Source organism: Betta splendens, chromosome 13 (assembly GCF_900634795.4).
Source record: "Betta splendens chromosome 13, fBetSpl5.4, whole genome shotgun sequence".
In the NCBI taxonomy this organism is placed as follows: Eukaryota; Metazoa; Chordata; class Actinopteri; order Anabantiformes; family Osphronemidae; genus Betta; species Betta splendens.
In genome coordinates, this window is record NC_040893.2 from 15,496,981 (window position 1) to 15,516,814 (window position 19,834).

Sequence of the window (19,834 nt, forward strand, 5' to 3'; positions counted from 1 at the left end):
GTTCTATGTCAGTCTGGGAAACGTATGTATCTTTTGATGATAAGTGCCACAGTGTCTGTGCAGCACTCAGTGACCTTCTGCTCTCTCATGGAGACTCTTGGTGGCTGCTCTGAAAAGCTACTGATTATATTGTGTTTGTTTAATGTGTCATCCCCCTGAGCTGAACACGATAACAGTCTCACACAAGCGCAGGTGTCTGCGTCTGTGTCACCGCCTGCTGAGACAATGTGAATGAATTAATGAGATCTTGGTTCACACCGAGAGGCGTTCAGCTCTTTGCTCTTTGGAAGAATTCTGATAGACTTCGTCAACAGGTCTTTATCCAATAAATGCCAATTAGTAGCAACAAAGGAAGCGAAACACTTTAGGCTCCAGTGCTTATCTTCAAATTAAATGTGTTCTTTGAGGGTTTGTAGCCTGGTTATAAAGTCAATGTAGCTAATGAGCGTTACTATGGTAACATAAGCTAAAGGCTGATTTGCATCTGTGAGGGGATCACTGCTATAAGTTGGGAAAGATGAGAACCTGATACAAAGACAAGAGACAATAAGGATTTAGGTGCAATGATTCAATTTGTTTTAAATAGATCAATTTCTGTACAGTAAGTTCGGATCAGAACCATGTTCTTCCTACAGTTCGCTATGAATATTTGCTCTAATCGCATTAACAGTGGCTCACATTAGTGTCGAGCTTCTAGCAGCAGACAATTATCACCGCCTGGGTTCCCTTCAGCACACTCACATTTTTTTGGCTCTTTTTCTGCTTTTTGGGCTGAAATCACACCTGTTCACCGCTAAACACTGAACCGGAACCGAATGGTGGAGAATAAAAGACATCTAAGCCTAAACTTGTTGACCGCCACATCTTTAATTAGTATATTCATTTCAAATTTCCCCAAAAAGTTTATATTTATGCTTTAAAGCAAAGTTAATACAGAACCAGACAAACATGGGGATAAATATTAAACTCCAGACTTTAAAGACACATGTGAGCTGTAGCTTAACATCTTGGTTCTGACTCCCTTCTTATATTAGTAAAATCTCTTAGACGATCAAATGTCATATGATGTTCAGCCAACCTGTATCACTTGTACAGTAATTGTTCTAACACCCTCTTCCCAGAAGCACCTACTGGTCGGCATGTCTCATTAGCAAAATGACTCCCACTGCATGAGCTGTTCCTTTTATACAAGAGTCTGACTAATGTGATCCGTCTGGGTGTGTGTGGACACAGTCTCACATGTGGCATTAAGCGGGTCTTACGGAGGACTGAAAATAGTTGGTCACGGCTTTGTTAACGCAGCGTGTGGAGCTTCGTTAAGCCAGTGGGAGGTTTTGTTCTCGTCGGTTTCGCCCGGATCGTTTCTAATGAGCGCCGTCGCAGCTCAGCGTCGGGGTGAAAAAAGGCCGAGCTCTCGCCTCCTTGGTGGAGTCTACTCCAATAAAGTGGGTCCGTGATGGCGGAGGGCTGCTCTCTGATAAACAGCATTCAGACACAGGCTCCTTCAAAGGACCTGTGTAATTACTGATAAGTGAATACAGTAAATATGCATCCCCAAAAGGCGTGTTACCATGGCAACCATAGCTTAAAGGTGAGGGAGTAAAACAGAAACGTCCCGCTCTTCTTCTGCTGAACGAACTCAAGGCAGATCCTGCTGTCGGCTGAGTCACAGTGAGTCAAACGTGAGTCACGTGTACATCACTACATGCAGGTATATGTTCCCCCCGGGGGGGGGGTGTTCGCCTCCGGCTCCTCTGCAATATCACAACAGCGCTGCCACTGTCTAAAATGTGATTAGGCCCAGGATTGAGGCCCAGGCGACACCACATGCTTTAATCAATGGCTGATTAGCATTTTGAGCTTGAGTTACTTAACGCTGACAAAAGGTTCAGCGAGAGATTTCATTAAGGTTTGAGAGAGGTGCTAAATTAATAATCAATTATTACCTTGGCAGATCTCAAGAAACCTTCTGCATTGTTTTGCTAGATTTATATTAGTCACTAAAAATGACATGAAGTGTAGATATAAATACACAAGCATCATCAGACCACAGTTAGAACCTGACGTCTTCAAACAATACTAATTTTAATTAGATTCTACATCTTTTTTTTGCTTTAATTAATTCAAGTAACAATTGTATGGTTTTACAGACTCACATAAGCAGCTTGTCTTTGAGCCTAATCCTTTTTTCTGGCTCCGGTCTGAATGTGATTAGTCACTGGACCACATAAAAGTTGGTCTTTAAGGTTACTCCTACATTCAGCTGTTCGTAGGAATGGGTCAATTCACGGATGTGTCTTTGCAGCTCGGAGTGCGTTCAGTGTGGAAACTGTGATGTCAGAGAGAATTGAATCCACATTTGGTACATTTCTTTTCAAGCTGAAACACGCACATCACATTTCAACAGGATAAAAACTAAAGCTACCACATGTTGGGTAGGTTCAGTGAGTGCTGTACTGTATGTGCATGGATGTGTCTGCAGAGCAGTTATCTATTCTGATGAATAGAGGCCGTGTGGAGGTGCAGTGGTTGTAAACGGGTTAAAGAAAGAAGCAGGAACGGGAACGGAGGAAATGTACGAATCCCAGGACGCGGAACATAAAGGGGAAAGCGAGAGGCAGCTCCTTTATTGAACCTGTGCCACCATCGCACACATTAATTCAGATGGACTGAGCAGCAGAATGGGATGAGGAACCTGCACCTCCTCCACAAATACAGGGAGCCTCAAGGTATTTATTCAGCAGGTGAACAATAACATCAGTCTGTTTGATCACTGCAGGTGTGGAAGAGAAGAACTTTTATTGACTCTCGCTTTCAGGTTTGATTTGTCACACGTTTAGCAGCAAATACTTCGGATAAAAATTGCAATAATCACATGCTCATGTATTTTTTAACATATTTAATCCTGTTGTTATCACTGATACAGTGTCTCGTTTACATGATTACTTTGACCTGAAAGGTTGTGTACAATAAAACAACTTGAAGTGAGTGCGGGATTCACTCCGGGTATTTATAGACAGAAAACAGTGCAATAATTATGAAGGGTGGATGTCATAAAACGATAAGCTGCATGGAAACAGCTGAACTGAATCACTTCCTGCCGCCACAGCGGAGAAGGAGTAAAGGATCATCCGAGAACATGACGACAGGCTTCCAACGGTGACGCGTGGAGGTTCGTGATGCTGATGCGGATGTTGATGATGATGATGATGATGATGATGATGATGATGATGATGATGATGATGATGATGATGATGATGATGATGATGATGATGATGATGATGATAACGATGACGCTGATGTTGATGCTGATGCTGATGTTGATGCTGATGCTGATGCTGATGCTGATGCTGATGCTGAAGCTGATGCTGATGCTGATGCTGATGCTGATGCTGATGTTGATGCTGATGCTGATGCTGATGCTGATGCTGAAGCTGATGCTGATGCTGATGCTGATGCTGATGCTGATGCTGATGCTGATGTTGATGCTGATGCTGCCGTGTCCTCTCACCTGCGCTGCTGCTCCTGCCGGGCTGCGTTTTGCTGAGACGCTGCGGTTCGTCCTGGGAGAGCGACGTCAGATTCAGCGGCGGGTTTGTGAAGAAGGCCGATCCCCGAGAGTCGCGCTGACAACGAACTGGAGCGGAGCTTCATGATACAGAGCCACTGCCATCGCTGTAGAAAAGGAGACAGAGCTTCTGTGTGACGGTGAGACACAGTAAAACACTAAAAACTATAGGACGTCGGTGAATAAATTTCAACTTCATTGTCATTCGTTCTCTGAGAGGCCCTTCATTGTTGCTGCTCTTGACATTTCTGTGTTTGATCCTGTCTGAGTGGAAGAAGTTGGCCTTTTTTGCTCTGTTCTCTCTGTGCTGACATTTCCATGAACGCTTTCATTAAGCCAAGCGTCAGGGCTGCAGCTTCACACTCACCGTTACTGTACGGGAGCGCAGTGAAAAAACAAGTTGCTAAGTATCTGCTGCTGGTGTTTGATGACGGACACCTCAGCATGTGATCCCCCCAAACCGCATGGACCCCCTGATGTATGTGGGTGTGACTGTGTGTCCCAGAGCGTCTCAGACGATTCCATGTGATCCACTCCTCTGGGGAAGCGTCATCCTCAGTCACCATGGTTACCGGCCGTGCACCTGACCAAAATGATGCTAATTGATTGAGCTGATAAAACCTGGAGGTGGGAAACAGCACACGGGCCCAGCGGGAGCTTGAGTGTCTGTACATAAACATATTTCTTGCCTTGCATCTTAAGACATGAATGCATACATGGGATTCTACACGAGCTGCCTGTTCAAATTCACCACGAGGCTTCGGTACGTGTTGCAGCAGCAAGGTTGAATGTGACGTATTTCAGGGGGAACATTCACGTCAGGAGGCCCTCGAGCGTTTAACACAGACCACCCTTTCAGAAATGCCCTGACCCCCGGCCCTGATCACACTGCAGAGACAGTCTGGCCTGGAATGAAACGACATCAGAATGAGGACGGGCATCTGGACGACCTCAGCAAACCTCCTGCATCTGGAGAAGCCTGCAGTAGGAGGCTTCAACAGCCAGGAGGAGCCAGCAATTAGGAGGCCTGTTATAATGCAGCCCAGGAGCTGTTTGGCATAAGAGACACATAAAAGAGATAAGGAGGCACATAATGAAGAGAAATATCAGCTGAATATTCCTCCCGTTCATTTCCGGGAGTCTGATGTGTAACAAAAGGGAGGAAACGGATGTGAATGAAGCAGTAATTTGCTGCTCTGGTCCGTGCGCGGGCTGCGAGCTAAATGATTTCCTGACTGGTCCAAATATCCTGAGGAGACAGATACGAGCGCCAGCAGAGAGAACGCGGGGCGGTTATTGTTCTGTTTTGATTTTCACTACTTCGCCGACGAAGGGGTGCACATGCTCGAAGGGATGCTTGTTTATCCTTATTGAAAGCAGCTGGACTCGACAGGGATCCTGGCCACGAACCCCAGCTCTGAACCAAAGGCCGTGTCTGCGCTGCACCCGCTGGTTTCAGCTTCAACGGGATCGTTTGCTGACGTGATTAAAACATTGTGTGATTGTAAATGCAGAGTCGCTTCGGCGTCGCGTGCATGACCTCAGTGGAGGAAGAATAGCCTCAAACTGCAACCGTAGCCGGGTAACTGTCGGGCCGGCGGCCATGTTGGAGGTCAGGCTCAGATAACTTTGTGTGGTGGAACCAACTTATGTCACTTTTCAAACTTGTCGCTCTTTTAATTAGTGTTGCTGTTTATGTGATGAGTGGACTAATCGTTAGAGTCCTGTATTTACAGTACAATATACTGTACAAGGTCCACGTGAACAACATATTGAATGAAATGTTTCTGCCTTTTCCATTCGGCCCATTACGAGGCACAACAGGTAACCTAGTACCAACATTACAAGGCTCCTATGGTGAATGAAATGTTGGCAGGTGTTTGGTGTCGTCACTGTGACTACGCCAGCATTCACCTGAGCTATAGGGGCCACGCTTCTAATATCTAAAGCTTCCTAGTGATAGAGTTAACTGTAGCATAACAGACCTGCTACCGCGCATCTCAACAGACACAACACACACAGCAGACTCAACAATCACAACAGACACAACAACACAACAGACACAATAACACAACAGACACAATAACACAACAGATACAACAGATACAACCACAAAAGAGACACAAGAAACACACAGACACAACAACACAACATACACAACAGGCACAACAGACACACAGACACAACAGACACATCAACACAACAGACACAACATAACGTTCCACTGTGAAACTGCAGCAAGTGAACTGATTGGCGCTAACACAGGGTGGAGGCACCTGCGTGATTTCCGCTCCCACTTAGAAGCTAATTAACACTGAGGCATAGGTTTACATAATGTGTACACACACACACACACACACACACACACACACACACACACACACACACACACACACACACAGTACACTGTCTCATTCACTCACACAGATCTGACCTATGAGTCATTCTGGTCATTCTGGCTGTGCTCCCCCCTCCCCCTCGCTCACTCCCCCCCTCCCTCACCCGCTGGATGTCACAGATGGATGCAGCAGACAGCCGCAGCCTTAATGCCGCTTCCTGTCTCTGGGCACTTAGCAACCGCTACACTCCAACTGAGCTTAACCAGCAATTACAGGTGGAATTTGTCATCACTCGCCGTCACAGAGCGAGTCCAGGACCGCATACGTTGAAACCCAACACACAACGCGAAAGCGAGTGCAATCAGTCACTAGCGGTGGAGGAACTAATGCGTGAAACCAGCTGCAGATGTGTTTGTTTAAAAGACAGAACCTTTAGCTGGTTTGTCCACAAGCACTTCTGGGTTCATAGGAAGTTTAAACAGACACCTTTATTTACTTATTATTATATTTTAGTAAATAGTAATGATTAAAGGGGAAAAAAATCAGTAGAGGAAATGGATTAAAGACTAAACTGTAATAACCTTATGTCCAGGCCAAGTAAGCATGACTCAGCATATTAGAGCAGTGCTAAGCTAAAGAAATGGCACTTTTCTCTGACTGAGGTTTTTAAATTCCTGTCACAGTGTAAAATAATCTACACAACAGGTGGTGGAGTCCAGAAATTAGGCTCGTTCACCTGAAAGGAATCTGTAATAAATAACTGAAGCGACTTGTGAAGCGGGAGCTGTGGGATTGCGAGAGGAATCAATATCCAGGAGGAGCGGGGAGCAAATCTGAGATTGGTTCATAAAGTGGCATGAAAATGGAAGAGAGCGGCAGCTGCAGGTCACAAAGAGCAGCGGGGCTGCAATGAGAAAGTGGAGCTGAGGCGAAAGTGACATTTAGGTCATGATCATAGCTTGTGTCTGGACAGACGGCAGCGTCTGAATGTGCCGGCATTAGATGCTTTCTGCGCTGACGGCTGGTGTCATCGCTCTCTCTCACCCCAGACGGGATCCGCGGGCGTTTCCTTTACCGTGAATCTCTCGGAGTCTTTGGAGGCTTGTTTCTCATTCATTAGACCTCTCCTCTCGTCTCCTTCATTCCTGTTTCTGTTTCCCTGCTTATTTCCCAGTATCGCCTGATGTGAGGCTTGTTCGCGGAGAGGCCACGGGGCGGCCGGGGAGGGAGGGAGGGAGGGGCGGGTGTATTTTGGGCTTCAAGCAGGAGGTAAACAACAAATATTCCCTCGCTTGCCAACAACACAACATCTGCTCTGTGGCTTTGAGAGCGAGGAACGAGGCGGAGGGTCTCAGCCCAGGACCACGAGGGGACTGAGAAAACATGAGGCCGTGCTGAGATGTGGCAGTAATAACATGAGAGGAGAAGCTTTAGGATGTGCTGAATGAGCATCATGCACCTTTAACCTAACTCCATTCCATGCACCACTAATCTCACCCTAAACCCTAACTGAAACTGAAACTATTAAAACAACGCTAACAACTTTTAACATTGATTCCACATTGTAATGATGAGTAACAGTTGAATGAAAAGCAAGGTCAAAGCACTTTAAACACTCACTAATCACAGTCTGAGCTGTGAATAACGTTGTCATACGTGTCCAGCCTTAGTTTTAAGGGTTTTCATGCACTGTCAAAGGCGACTCATTGTTCCCGATGCGTTCACCTCACAAAGCGCCGGTGAACTGGCTGAGTCACGCTGCTGTGGATTCAAGTCTTGCCTGCAGAGGGTCCTCTTCCTTTAATCACAACAACAACCGCAACATGCAAATGGATTTGAGGACACTTACATAAACAGTGATTTGGGCGCAGCACTTCAGATTTAGCACCCGCAGCCCTTTAATGGCGCTCTGACGAACACAGCGATTGGTGAATGTCAGGCTTTGTGCTCCTCCTTTCATCCCTTCCTCCGCCGTCCTCTACAGTCTCATGATGCTGCAGCCGTGTGTGCACCTCAGAGGCAGATGTGAGGCTGTAAGCATACATGGTTTTAGGAATGAATTACTCCATTGTTTCCCTGAAAAAGCCACCATTGTTGTGAAGAGCGTGTTTTATATGCGCCCAGGTGTGCGATAAATGCATAAAGAGATTCTGACACATCTCACGTTTCACTAAACACACACACACACACACACACACACACACACACACACACACACACACACACACACACACACACACACACACACACACACACCACACACACACACGCACGCATCATCGACCGGAGAAAGGGGGCTGACGTCAAACCCTGTACGCCCATTCACAAGCTCCACGTTATGTCTGCCAAGCAGCTGACAACCTGAGTTAAGGAGCGGATTTATTGGCTGCCGTGCCCGCTGGTAATGAATGGTGAGCATCACTTAGTTGCCAGGGGACAAAGTTACACAGAGGAAAGATAAAGAGAGAGGATATTACCCCTGCAGGAGGCTTCAGCGTTCGTGTGTATAAATACAGATATTTATGTCCTTTTATGTCCACATTTATCACAATGTCATTTCAGTAAAGGACATATGTTCAATTTTCTTTTCCTTCATTAAAAGTTTCTTTGGTTTTTCCTTTCAAGTGGGTGGAAACAGCCAATGTCTCCTAGTCAAGCTGTCAGATGATTTATGATTTATTACCAAATTACTTGAAAATAACTGACCTTTAAATGATGTCTTACAAGCATTTTTTTCTGTTACAAGGTGCAAAAAGCCTTTTTCCTTTTAAAAGACAGTTTACTGTAGGCAGATGAAGCCCTATGTTTATATCTCTACATATTATTTCCTAACTAAATAATGTGGTTAAAAGTTCTACAGCTTCACTGTGGAGTTGGAAATGAATGTGTTGCAAATGGTTTCATACCAACTCTGTGAGCTGAGATGAAAGCGAACACACCACTCACTGTCTATGGGGTTCCAGATTCATCATCTTGTGAAGGATGTGACCCTAAACCTAGCACCAAACTGCTGAACAAAAAAACTGGGAAAGCTACTAATTGCCAGCATGAAACTTCTCATTTGAACCAAGAAAAAGAAAATGGACGGGCAGTGGGAACGGAGGCGGATCTGAGCTGTAATTGGCTTCTGTTTACCAGTAATCCTGCCACAGACACAACCACAAGCAATTAGCCAGACAGCTCAGGTTTTACCAGCACAAAACTCTCACCGTGTGTGTGCATGTGTCTTAGTCATGAGGGAGAATGTAATTAGGCTGAGCGGACGTGAGATTAAAATCAGCTCCTTTGTCCTTGTTTCGTTCGGTTTCCTGGTCCCAGTCGAAAGACGGCCTTTATTCCAACCGCAGCCATTGAGGAAGAAAAGATCAATGCAAAATGTTTTATGTGAGTCAATATGAATCTGTATCTAGACATTATGAATATGACAGGACTGAGCCTTTAAAGTTCTTTAATGAGTCAGAAAAGTGGTCTTGTATGACTCACCCACTCTTTTCCTCTTCCAGACTGTTTTGTTATTCGAAGCAGTGGCAAGTTATTTCTTTAAGGTGTCAGGACATTTTCTACTGCCACAAAGACATTTTATTAAATGTTTTGTGATGTTATACAACCAGAAGATACATTTTATTAAACATGAGTTCAGATCCAGATTTCCTATAAAAGCTTATAGTTTCTCAGTGACTTTTATGAGAATCATGGATCTAAATGTGGCACCAAAGGCTTCTTATCTGAACTGATCAAAGCTCATGACTTTGACAAACACTCAGGCAGGTCAGTGGAGGATAACATGAGCTCACATCAAAAGCAGCGGCGAAGCAGATTTATGAATGAAACTGGAAACACACACACACACACACACACACACACACACACACTGAGCAAGATTTGACAAGCAGCCAAAAATAGAGACCACAGTGCGCACTGCCTGATGGCAAAGCGCCGCCTCCCTCACACACAGACACACACACACACACACACACACACACACACACACACACACACACACACACACACACACACACACACACACACCCCTCTGCAGTCCCTCTGTCACCCCGCCCGTCTCTGGCGGAGTCGGTATGTGAGTCATCGGTGGACTTTAACAGTCTCAGCCCCTCAGTGTTGCACCAGAAACAGCAGCCATTCAGGAGTCTCCGCTGCATGAAGTTACTACACTGACATGTATGAAAACATGTGTAAGTACGCCCTCACAGTAAGACGCACGCAGATAGCGTTATAACGCAACCACTAGATGAAAGAGAAGCCATGAAAGTCTAATCAGCCTTTGCTTCAGTTAAATATAGCTGCTTCATGAATGTATTCATGTCAGCATACGCTGCAACAAAGGCAATGTGTTGGATCAAAATTAGTTCAGTTCATATTCAGACAGAGAAGCAGTTTTGTTTGGCTGACTCAAATTAACTGTGTGTGTGTGTGTGTGTGTGTGTGTGTGTGTGTGTGTGTGTGTGTGTGTGTGTGTGTGTGTGTGTGTGTGTGTCTGAGTGCGTGGGTTGCGTATATCCTCGGTCTCTGACGCACGAGTCAGGTGGTTCCTCTAATAGCATGAGGAGCTGTCCGCGGTGCTGAAACCAGACTCCCACCGCGAGGCAGAGATATGCTCGGCTCACTCACGACCCTCCATGCGAACTGATTACTGCTATTAAGGTAAGAGCTGGGTATTAGCAGCATGGCCCGCATCAACACGACTCGCTGCCCGTTTGCTTTCACGTTTCACAAGATGTTTTGTTGTTGTGTTTTTGTCGTTACTTCTCCTGCCGCGCTCGCGCTTCGCCAACCTGATGCACCGCCACAGATGTTGACGCGACGAGGTTGCGTGGTGTCGCCCGCGGTGTCGCTTTGATCGCATTTCGCTTCAGATTGTTCTAATTGTCTCCGCTCCGCAGCGCACACTTGTAACTTTTCCGCGAAGTGAAGTTCGCAGATTTAAATCCAATCGAGAAAAACCGCAGGGAAAGTAAACAGCATCGTAGTAATTACTTATGTATCGGCGCTTATTTTTTTTCATTTGATTCTTGTTTCTCAAAATGAACTCATATTTAAACGTCTTAATAAAGTGCAGTGGACGGACTTTATCCCGCTGGAGGGCAGTTTGCGGCAGCACGCGGAAGATTGAACGAACGTAATTATAATCGGAGATTACATGTTTTAGAATCGATTAAAGAGGCGGCTACATGGAAACATCAGCCTCACCGGGTTACCTTGGCAACGGAGGAGCAGCACTTCGAGGGCTAATGTAATATGCACGGGAGCTTAAATGTCGCTGCCATTACTACAGCTGGAAAACAGGAGGCAGGATTCCAGCAGGATCCTCAAATCCCAGCAACAGGCAGGAAGATGGAGGGGGGCGCTAACATTCTGTGTTCCATTATACAGCAACAGCGCTAATGTTCTGTTATCTGTCATCTAAGCTCTGGTGCAAACTGTGTCTCCTAAAAATACTACAACAAATCCAATCAACACTGTGATAGATATGTAAACAATGTAAAAGAGGATGATTTGTTTAACTGCAACAGGTTCAGACATTCAGTAGAAACTCCAGGGTTCGACCTGGTTCAAACCTGGCTTCAAACCCATTATGTGTCCCTGTGGTGTGTGATGTCATCATGAGATCAGACATTTAAAGTGATAAGACTGTGATTCAGCGCATAAAGGTCACGACTGACATGTGCCTCCTCGCTTTTCTCTGCAGGCGTCACGATGTCGTCGGTCTGCGAGCGCGCCACGCCAGGCAAACCCCTCCTCGTCTGCTTCGCCAGCCTCCTCCTCCTCCTCCTCCTCCTCCTCGGCCCCTCGGGCGTTCGCGCCGCGTCTCTCAGAGAGCACAGACTGAGGGGAGGCGAATCAAATGTCCAGCAGGCTCCCAACGCCGACATGCTCAAAGCCCTGCAGTACATAGAGAGCCTCCGTCAGAGGGGCCCCCCCGCGCTGAGACTGGCTTCCAACCCTATGAAGATGGAGTACGATGAGGAGGGTGAGGAGGGGGGGCGAAACGACGGGAGGGAGGACAAGAGCGAGGAGCTGCTCCAGGCCGTGCTCAGCACCCTCCAGCAGACGGAGAAACCCGCCAAGCCCGCGTCGCTCGGCGCCGGCGTGGAGGGAGCAGCCGCGAAGGTGCAGCAGAAGCAACGTGGCATCACACCCCACAGGAAGCTGCCGCTAATGTTCGAGGACGAGGAGGAGGGGGAGGGGGACGAGGAGGATGAGGATGAAGGCCCGGCCAAACGCACCAATGAGAACGTGGAGGAGAAGTACACGCCTCAGAACATGGCGACCCTGCAGTCGATGTTTGACGAGCTGGACAAGCTGACGAAGCCCATGCATAAGCGGCAGGAGGAGGAGGGCGAGGTGAGGGAGGAGGATGACGAGGACGAAGACGACGGCGCCTTTAATGTGAGAAATGTGGCGTACGACAACGCGGGCGGGGACTTCAGCGACTGGGGTCCACTGCAAGAGCAGGAGGAGGAGGAAGAGGAGGAGAGGAGGGACGATAAACACGAGGACGACCGAGGGTTCGATTACGACGAAGATGACGAGGACGAAGATAACGAGGAGGAGGACGATGAAGGCTACCCAGTCAAAAGGTCAAAGGATGCGGACGATGTTGCCAACTTAGTGGACTATTATCTGCTCAAAGTGCTGGAGAAAACAGAAGAAGAGGAGCAGAAAAGAGAAATAAAGGAGGAAGAGGAGGAAGAGGAGAGGGCTGTGAGGAGGGTGGCTCAGGCTCAGTACAGAGACAACGTGGACCCACGAGCCATCTACCAGCTCATCCAGATCTCCCAGAAGTACCAGATCCCGCCCGAAGACCTGATGGACATGCTCCGAAAGGGGGGCGCGTCCAATCGGGGCGAATCCCGCGCCAGAGAATACAACACGCTGTACCAGACGCCCGCGAGGACGGCGCCCCAGAGCCCCGAGAGACCCCACAGCAGACGCCTGCCCGACAGGCAGAGGTCTGCCGAGGAGCAGAGGAGGGAGGAGATCCTCAGCATCCTGGGGCTGGGCGGCGCCGAGGATCCAGCTCCCGGCAGGAAGCAGCGGCAGCACAAGAGCCCCCCGTCACGGCGTCCGGGGGGGGGCGCTCCCACCAAGCCGGGGTACGACGCCGCCGCCGCCGCCGCCGCCGAGGACGAGCTGGCGGCGTATTTAGCCGCCCGCATGCTGGCGCAGCACCCGCGGCCCGAGTACAACAGGGGCCAGAAGCGGGAGGAGGCGGGATCCTTTGAACAGGCCGTGCAGGATTACTTTGATCAGATGGACTCAGGCAAAAGCCTGAAGGAGAGGCGGCCGAGCGAGGAGGGGGGGAGGGGCGGCGACGCCGTGGCGACGCTGCTGAGCTACCTGAACCCCGAGGGCGACGCCGAGGCCGACGCCGCTCAGTGAACACAAGTGTACAGGTCGAAGGTCAAACCTCTCGTCTCCTTTAGTTCACCTGTAGAGTCCCAAAGGTCCTCATTTACTAGCAGAAATATGGGTGTTTGGAATTCATTTGACGCCTTTTTTTAATTTGTGGCTCAACAACTAGCACGTGTGACTCACCAGCCTTACATTTTAATACACACACACACACGCACACACTTAGAATCAGACTCAGTGTCGGATCCCTTAGATTCACTTGTGTTTTTTGTAATTCTTTCTTAAGTGTGGTCATATGTGACATACCTGCGGTTAATAAAGCATTGACTTTATTTTTCCTTACTGTGTAGTGTTTCTTTATTTACTCACCATCACACTCGATGTCCGCTGGGGTTGAAACACCATCCTAAATATTTATGAAGGCATTTAGATAAACAGGAGAAATGTCGTGTTTCCGGTAATAACTCATCACAAGACAAAGGCACTAATTGAATTCCCCTGTTTTCCACTGGATCGCGCTGAGTGAAGTGAAATGGCTCTGGAGCGAAGGCGCCTGATGGACACCAGAGGGAGTCTGATTGCAGAGACAGGAGATTTACATCATTCCTGCACATTTTAACATAAACTGGAAAAAACGTCTGCGTAATTTAAGTGAAATATTTGCTTCTTAGTCTACTGTTAATCTAAATGTGAAGCCTGGTCAACGTGCAAACGCAGATGTGCTACTGGACGTGGGCACTTGCATCACGCAGCAGGTGGATTTCACAATGAGAATGAGGATCAGCACCGAACGAAACACGTCCAGAACCCTTGATTGGTAAAAACGACCGGCTGCTGAGGGTGATTAATGGGATCTGTGATCCCGGACTGCAGCTGGAGGCACATCTGCTTCTCTCTGCGCCGGATGAACGACTAAAGCAAATCAGACATTTCATCTGGAAGGTTTCTGATGTTTCCTGTTTCCAAAGCACTGATCTGGATTGAGTTACAGCTTTTAAGTTAGGGAAAGAAGTTGGCGTCTGATAAATCATGCAAATATAAGACACATAAATCTGGACAAAAAATCTGGATAAAGTCGCCAGGCCTCAGCAGATGGATAATTGTTATTGTTGATTAAGCAGATACTGTATGTCTCTATTAGACACACGTCTATTGTCTCCGAGTCGGATTTTAAGCCCGGAGATCTGGCGCAACACGTGCGTCTTCCGTACTGGCGCACCTCAGAGACGCGCGGACGCCTGAACTGCACGCGCGCCGTCCTCTCGCCGCTGGGGGGCCGCCGGACTCGTCACCCGCCGTTAGTTCGGCTCAGATCCACGTGGTTCTGGTCCAGAGTAAAAGCCGAGGGGAGAGGCCAGCTGAGCGAGCGAGAGGCTTCCAGAGCAGCAGCATGTCTCTGTACCGCAACTCCGCCTGGTTCGTGAAGGGAGTGACCGAGTTCACCAGGTAAGACGCTCCGTCTGTCCTCGAGTGTCTGCAGCAACAATCAATAAAATGGAAAGTAAAATATTAACATTTTTACCGGCTATAAGCACTATGATAAGCACTAATGTTTTCTATTTTTGATTTTACTTGTTTGTTTTTAAATGCCTTTATGCTGCTAAAATTATTGAAAGGACCTTTAATTTATTCATGATATAGTTATTTTCCTATTCTTGTTGATTTCTGATACTTTAGTGAAATTATATTTTGCACATGTAAATGCTAAATTCACAACGTTCCTGAAGAAAGTTAAAACTATAATATTGCTGCAATAAGCTGCAGATGAGTTAATTAGCTGGTTAAAACTGGTGTAAGTCGTTTTAATCAATATTAGTTAATAATGAAATACTTTTAATAATAAGTCATTTTCAGGCAAATCTTTTTTGTATTTAATGTTATTAGGAGATATAGATTTTGCTTAGACACATCAAAAAGATGAAAGCTGGCTGTTCCCATCAGAAGGCAGCGTGTCTGAGTCCAATGGGTCCAATGGGTCCAATGGGTCTATGGGTCTATGGGTCTATGGGTCTATTTGTTCTATGAGTCCTATGGGACCTATAGGTCCAATGGGTCTATGCGTCCTATGGGTCTATGGGTTGTATAAGTCCTATGGGTCCTATGGGTCCTATGGGTCCAAAGGGTCCTGTGGGTCCCATTGGTCCTATTGGTCCCATTGTTCCTATGGGCCCTATGGACCTGGGTCTCCAGCGGCTTATTTGCTGCTGCTTGCGGACGCTGACGTCCAGCCTTCATTGTCACTGCGCTGCCGAACAGACTGAAACTGCACGGACCCATTAAAAATCACAGATTCGGATCCGTGAACAGTCTCATTCTGATGCACGAACGCGAGCACAAGCTGGGGGCTTTAGCTAAATCTGTGTGGTTTAACCGAGCTCCGAGTCGCCTTTTCTCGTCAGCCAAGTTGTTTGAAGAGGTGCTTTTGTGATTGTTTCCCTTCTTTCCTTTGTTCTATGTTATGGTTTCGCCCAGAGAGCTGCTTGAAAACCCGCTCTGACCCCGCACTAATAGCTCTCTGCATGACACCGTGGAACAGAGCGGGCATTTAGCCGCAGAAACACCCCCCTCTGACCACCCTCAACAATGGCATCCAGGACAATGGGGGCATTGGAAGCCCGCGGTGCCACACACACATACATTAGTGGTGGTGTCACTGCCATTAGTCTCATGCCAGGCACACGCGCTCCTTCATTGTGTGTACAGTAGAGTACACACACACACACACACACACACACACACACACCAGTAAACACTACCCATCCTTTTCAGGAATGCATTCGTGGCATCGTCCAAACGCTTCGTGGAGAAGGACCTGGAGGTGTCGGTGGCCGGCCGTGCCTTCATGATAACCGGAGCCAACAGCGGCATCGGTAAAGCCACCGCCATGGCCATCGCCAAGAAAGGTACCACTCACGACGGCAGGCACTAATAATAGTAGCAGGACTGGCAGTAACCATGGCAGTGCTTGTAGAGAAGAAGCTCCCTTCATCAGGCGGTATTCTGCCTGATCACAGTGTTTTTAAATACATACATGTATGTGGAGGAACTGCACTGTAACGGTGCATCAGGCCCAGGGTGAGCGGTTCAATGGCCAGAGGTTGATCTCGCAACCGCTTTGCTATTTTGCAATTGTCATTATTTCAACATCAATAGTCGGCAAAACCCCCATGAACTCGGCTTTATACTGAATCTGTGTCTGTCACAGGTGGAACGATCCACATGGTTTGCAGGAACAAAGACAAGGCCGAGGAGGCCCGAGCTGATATTGTCAAGGAGACAGGAAATAAAGTACAGTTCAAGTTACTCCTCATGGGCACATCTCACATAACATGACTTGATGTAACCTTCTAAACTGCTGCTGCAGGAGGTCTTCGTCCACATCCTGGACCTGTCCGAGACCAGGAAGGTGTGGGAGTTCGCTGAAGCCTTCAAGAGGAAGTACAAGGCTCTGAATGTGCTGGTGAGCTCCCTGTCTCGGTGTTGACGCTGCTGCTGCTGCTGCTGCTTCTTCACCGCGCGCTGTAATGTGTGCAGATCAATAACGCCGGCTCCATCATGAGTCAGAGGGACGTGAACGCCGAGGGGCTGGAGAAGAGCTTCGCCACCAACGTCCTTGGTGAGGCGGGGTTCAGGTGACAGGTGACGGCGCCAGTGAGAAGGGTGGTGATGGTGACAGCTGTTTTCCACCTCTGTCTGTCGCTTAGGGCTTTACATTCTCACCAAGAGTCTCATTCCTTTGCTGGAGAAGAGCGCAGATCCCAGAGTGGTGAGTCTGAGAGGCACAGCATCCTACTGTTTGTTCCAGTTTATTGGCTGAGGAAGGGACACCAGTCAGATACAGCCATGCTAATATCAAAAGTCTAGCGGAAATGCTATGATAAATGTGTTGTGTTAGTTGCTACAACCTCATTTCAGTGATGATAACTTCATCCTCTCCAGCCGGTCAGCCCTGTTTCTGTTCCTGTGCTCAGATCACGGTGTCCTCAGGAGGAATGCTGGTGCAGAAGCTGAGGATAGGGAACCTGCAGTCGGACAGAGGACGCTACGACGGCACCATGGTCTACGCCCAGCACAAAGTAAGAGCTGAGTCACCTCACAGCAACGACAGGAGGAGTCTCCATCCAACAGATGGGAAGATGTGTGTTCAGCACACGGTTTGGTTTTAAAGAGGCATTTGAGCTTCGTGTGTGTGTGTGTGTGTGTGTGTGTGTGTGTGTGTGTGTGTGTGTGTGTGTGTGTGTGTGTGTGTGTGTGCGTGCGTGTTCCAGAGGCAGCAGGTGGTGATGACAGAGCAGTTTGCAAAGGCCCACGCCAACATCCACTTCTCCGTCATGCATCCTGGCTGGGTGGACACCCCAGGTAACTACTGTAGCACCAGCCCAAGTCTAACAGCGCAGCTACTTCATGCTCTCCCTCCCTCTGTCTGTGCCAGCCGTGGCCAACGCCATGCCCGACTTCCACCGCTCCATGAGGGAGAGCCTGCGGAGCCCGGAGCAGGGGGCCGACACCGTGGTGTGGTTGGCCGTGTCCGAAGCTGCAGCCACGAACCCCAGCGGACGCTTCTATCAGGGTGAGGGCAGAAACGTCCGCATCTGTTTATGCAGGAGGGAGACGGAGGTGAGAGACGAATGAGACCGAGGGGCGAGGGGACGAGGGGACAAGGGGACGGCGCCTTCATTACGTGTTTGTCGCTTGTGGGCGTGCGCGGCGCTGGCCCGCGTCCAGCGCAGCTGGAGTGGGCTGCGTTTGGTGCCAGATACGGCCAGAGAGTACAGTGCTCCTATGAGCACAACCACCCCAGTGGCCCAGGAGAGCGACGGAGGCCGGAGCCGAGGCCGGAGCCGAGGCCGGAGCCGAGGCCGGAGCCGAGGCCGGAGCCCGACGTTGGCTGCTGTAACACTGGGGTCCGTTTGGGTCTTAGTCACTGCCATTAAAATGACAGTGACCACAGAAATCCTGACACTTCTGTGATTAATTCAAACATAATCTGACAAAAACTAAAAAGGTTTGTTCTATTTTATATATCTAATCCACAGTGAAAGGTAAATGCTAAGTAGCTTAAGCGATGAGGATGGTAAATGTCATCCATTGCAGCTGTTGATGACCTTCATCAGAACGTTGATTCCACTCAAAGGTCATTTCTGACTGTTGTTTACTTTTGCTAAAGACCAGACAGGTGAGAGGCAGCACTGACGCTCTGTATCCAGCAGTTTCATCTGGTCAGTCCTGGTGCGAATAGTTCATCGCATCAGTGCAAAAGTCTTCCACTTCAGAAACTCTGAAGTCTAAATTTAACCGCTGAAGACTGTTACGTCGCAGGTGATGAGCTGAGAACAGGAAAAGGCATTTATAAAAAGGTGGCACCTTCACACGTTGCGCGTGTCTGTGCTCAGACCGGAGGATGGTGTCCACCCACCTGCCGCTGGCCTGGACCCACAGCTCCGCCCTGGAGGAGCAGAAGCTCATGTCTCTGCTGGACGACTTGGCCAAGACGTTCCAGCCTCACTGAGCCGGCGGGGACCCGGGAGGCCGCGCCCGCCAACGCTGGCCCCAGCGCAGAGAAACAAACATCTGCGAGCAAACATCTGGAAGCTGCACCGTTCACCTGCACTCAAACAGCCGGCTGCTTCACGCTTAGCAACAGCTTTCAGATTAACCTCTGTTCTCGTTCCCAGAGTCGAGCTAAAATCAACTAACCGCCAATGGCGTCGCGTGTCGCTGATGGAGAGAACGAGCGGTCCGTCGGTGTGACTTGCTCAAAGGCGCCGGTCAGATGGGAATCTGCCGGGACCAAAGTCACGGCTGCGGGCGAAGCCTCGCGCTCGCTGACTCACACACGTGTGCCGCGCGTCGTGTCTAACACCATGTGAGGAACTAACGCACAGGACCTGCTTGACTGCACAGCACAGGCTGAACCCAGGCGGCGGCCGGCGTTCTCTCCACGAGCCGCGTGTCGAACAGCAGCGTCGTATCTGCACAGCACCTTTAATGTCCACTGTAACTGTGGCTCCAGTTGATCCTGTAAATGTTCGCTTGAATAAAATTATAATAATAACGCAGATCTGTTTGTGCTTCATTATAAAAACTAAACCCAAAAAGTCAGAAAAACATGAGAATATCTTTATTAAGCACAGGTTCTTCTCCGTGTCCTGTTGGAGGACAGAGACTGAACCAGAACTGTACTGTCAACAACGGTATTTAAAAATACAGTTATTCTGAGATATACATTATGGGCCACGTGTAGGAAACGAGACACCTCCGATGCCTCGATGTGGCCTCTCGTCAACATGAAGGCTGTGTTTGACCAACTAAACAGCAGAAAAAAGGTACATGCTCCATTTAGTAAAGCAAAGCAAAGCAGCTATAACGCCAGACCTTCACTTCCTTCAACCACTGGACACTCTGAAGATGCATTCTACTAAATGTTTCTGAAAACAGTGAATCCTGCCACCTCTCACACCAACCGTGGAGTTAAGGCCTCAGACCCAGGACTGGGACCAGATAAAGGAAATAATAATGCGAGTTCTGGCATCTGATTGTACTGCAGCATTGA

At 48.4% G+C, this 19,834-nt stretch overlaps 2 protein-coding genes across 2 annotated transcripts; both read left to right on the forward strand.

Annotated features, from left to right (window-relative positions):
* Positions 1 to 10,410: 10,410 nt before the first annotated feature.
* scg2a (secretogranin II a) lies at positions 10,411 to 13,619 on the forward strand. Its single transcript, XM_029172231.3, has 2 exons — positions 10,411 to 10,569; positions 11,615 to 13,619. The coding sequence occupies exon 2, from the start codon at positions 11,623 to 11,625 to the stop codon at positions 13,306 to 13,308; it is 1,686 nt and encodes a 561-aa protein (XP_029028064.1). The 5' UTR covers positions 10,411 to 10,569; positions 11,615 to 11,622; the 3' UTR covers positions 13,309 to 13,619.
* A 950-nt stretch (positions 13,620 to 14,569) lies between these two features.
* On the forward strand, positions 14,570 to 19,340 carry dhrs12la (dehydrogenase/reductase 12-like a). The gene is made up of 10 exons (XM_029171028.3): positions 14,570 to 14,727; positions 16,051 to 16,184; positions 16,487 to 16,569; positions 16,646 to 16,741; positions 16,816 to 16,897; positions 16,986 to 17,047; positions 17,253 to 17,357; positions 17,550 to 17,640; positions 17,714 to 17,851; positions 18,675 to 19,340. Exons 1-10 carry the CDS (start codon positions 14,672 to 14,674, stop codon positions 18,788 to 18,790), a joined length of 963 nt encoding a protein of 320 aa, XP_029026861.1. The 5' UTR covers positions 14,570 to 14,671; the 3' UTR covers positions 18,791 to 19,340.
* Positions 19,341 to 19,834: the final 494 nt, after the last annotated feature.

What these genes read in the sequence shown, in the direction of transcription:
- scg2a (XM_029172231.3), top strand. Translation starts at nt 11,623, where the DNA reads ATGTCGTCGGTCTGCGAGCGCGCCACGCCAGGCAAACCCCTCCTCGTC.
- dhrs12la (XM_029171028.3), top strand. Translation starts at nt 14,672, where the DNA reads ATGTCTCTGTACCGCAACTCCGCCTGGTTCGTGAAGGGAGTGACCGAG. An exon ending in CATGGCCATCGCCAAGAAAG is followed by an intron (nt 16,185 to 16,486) that starts GTACCACTCACG and finishes TGTCTGTCACAG; the next exon opens with GTGGAACGATCCACATGGTT. An exon ending in TGGTCTACGCCCAGCACAAA is followed by an intron (nt 17,358 to 17,549) that starts GTAAGAGCTGAG and finishes TGCGTGTTCCAG; the next exon opens with AGGCAGCAGGTGGTGATGAC.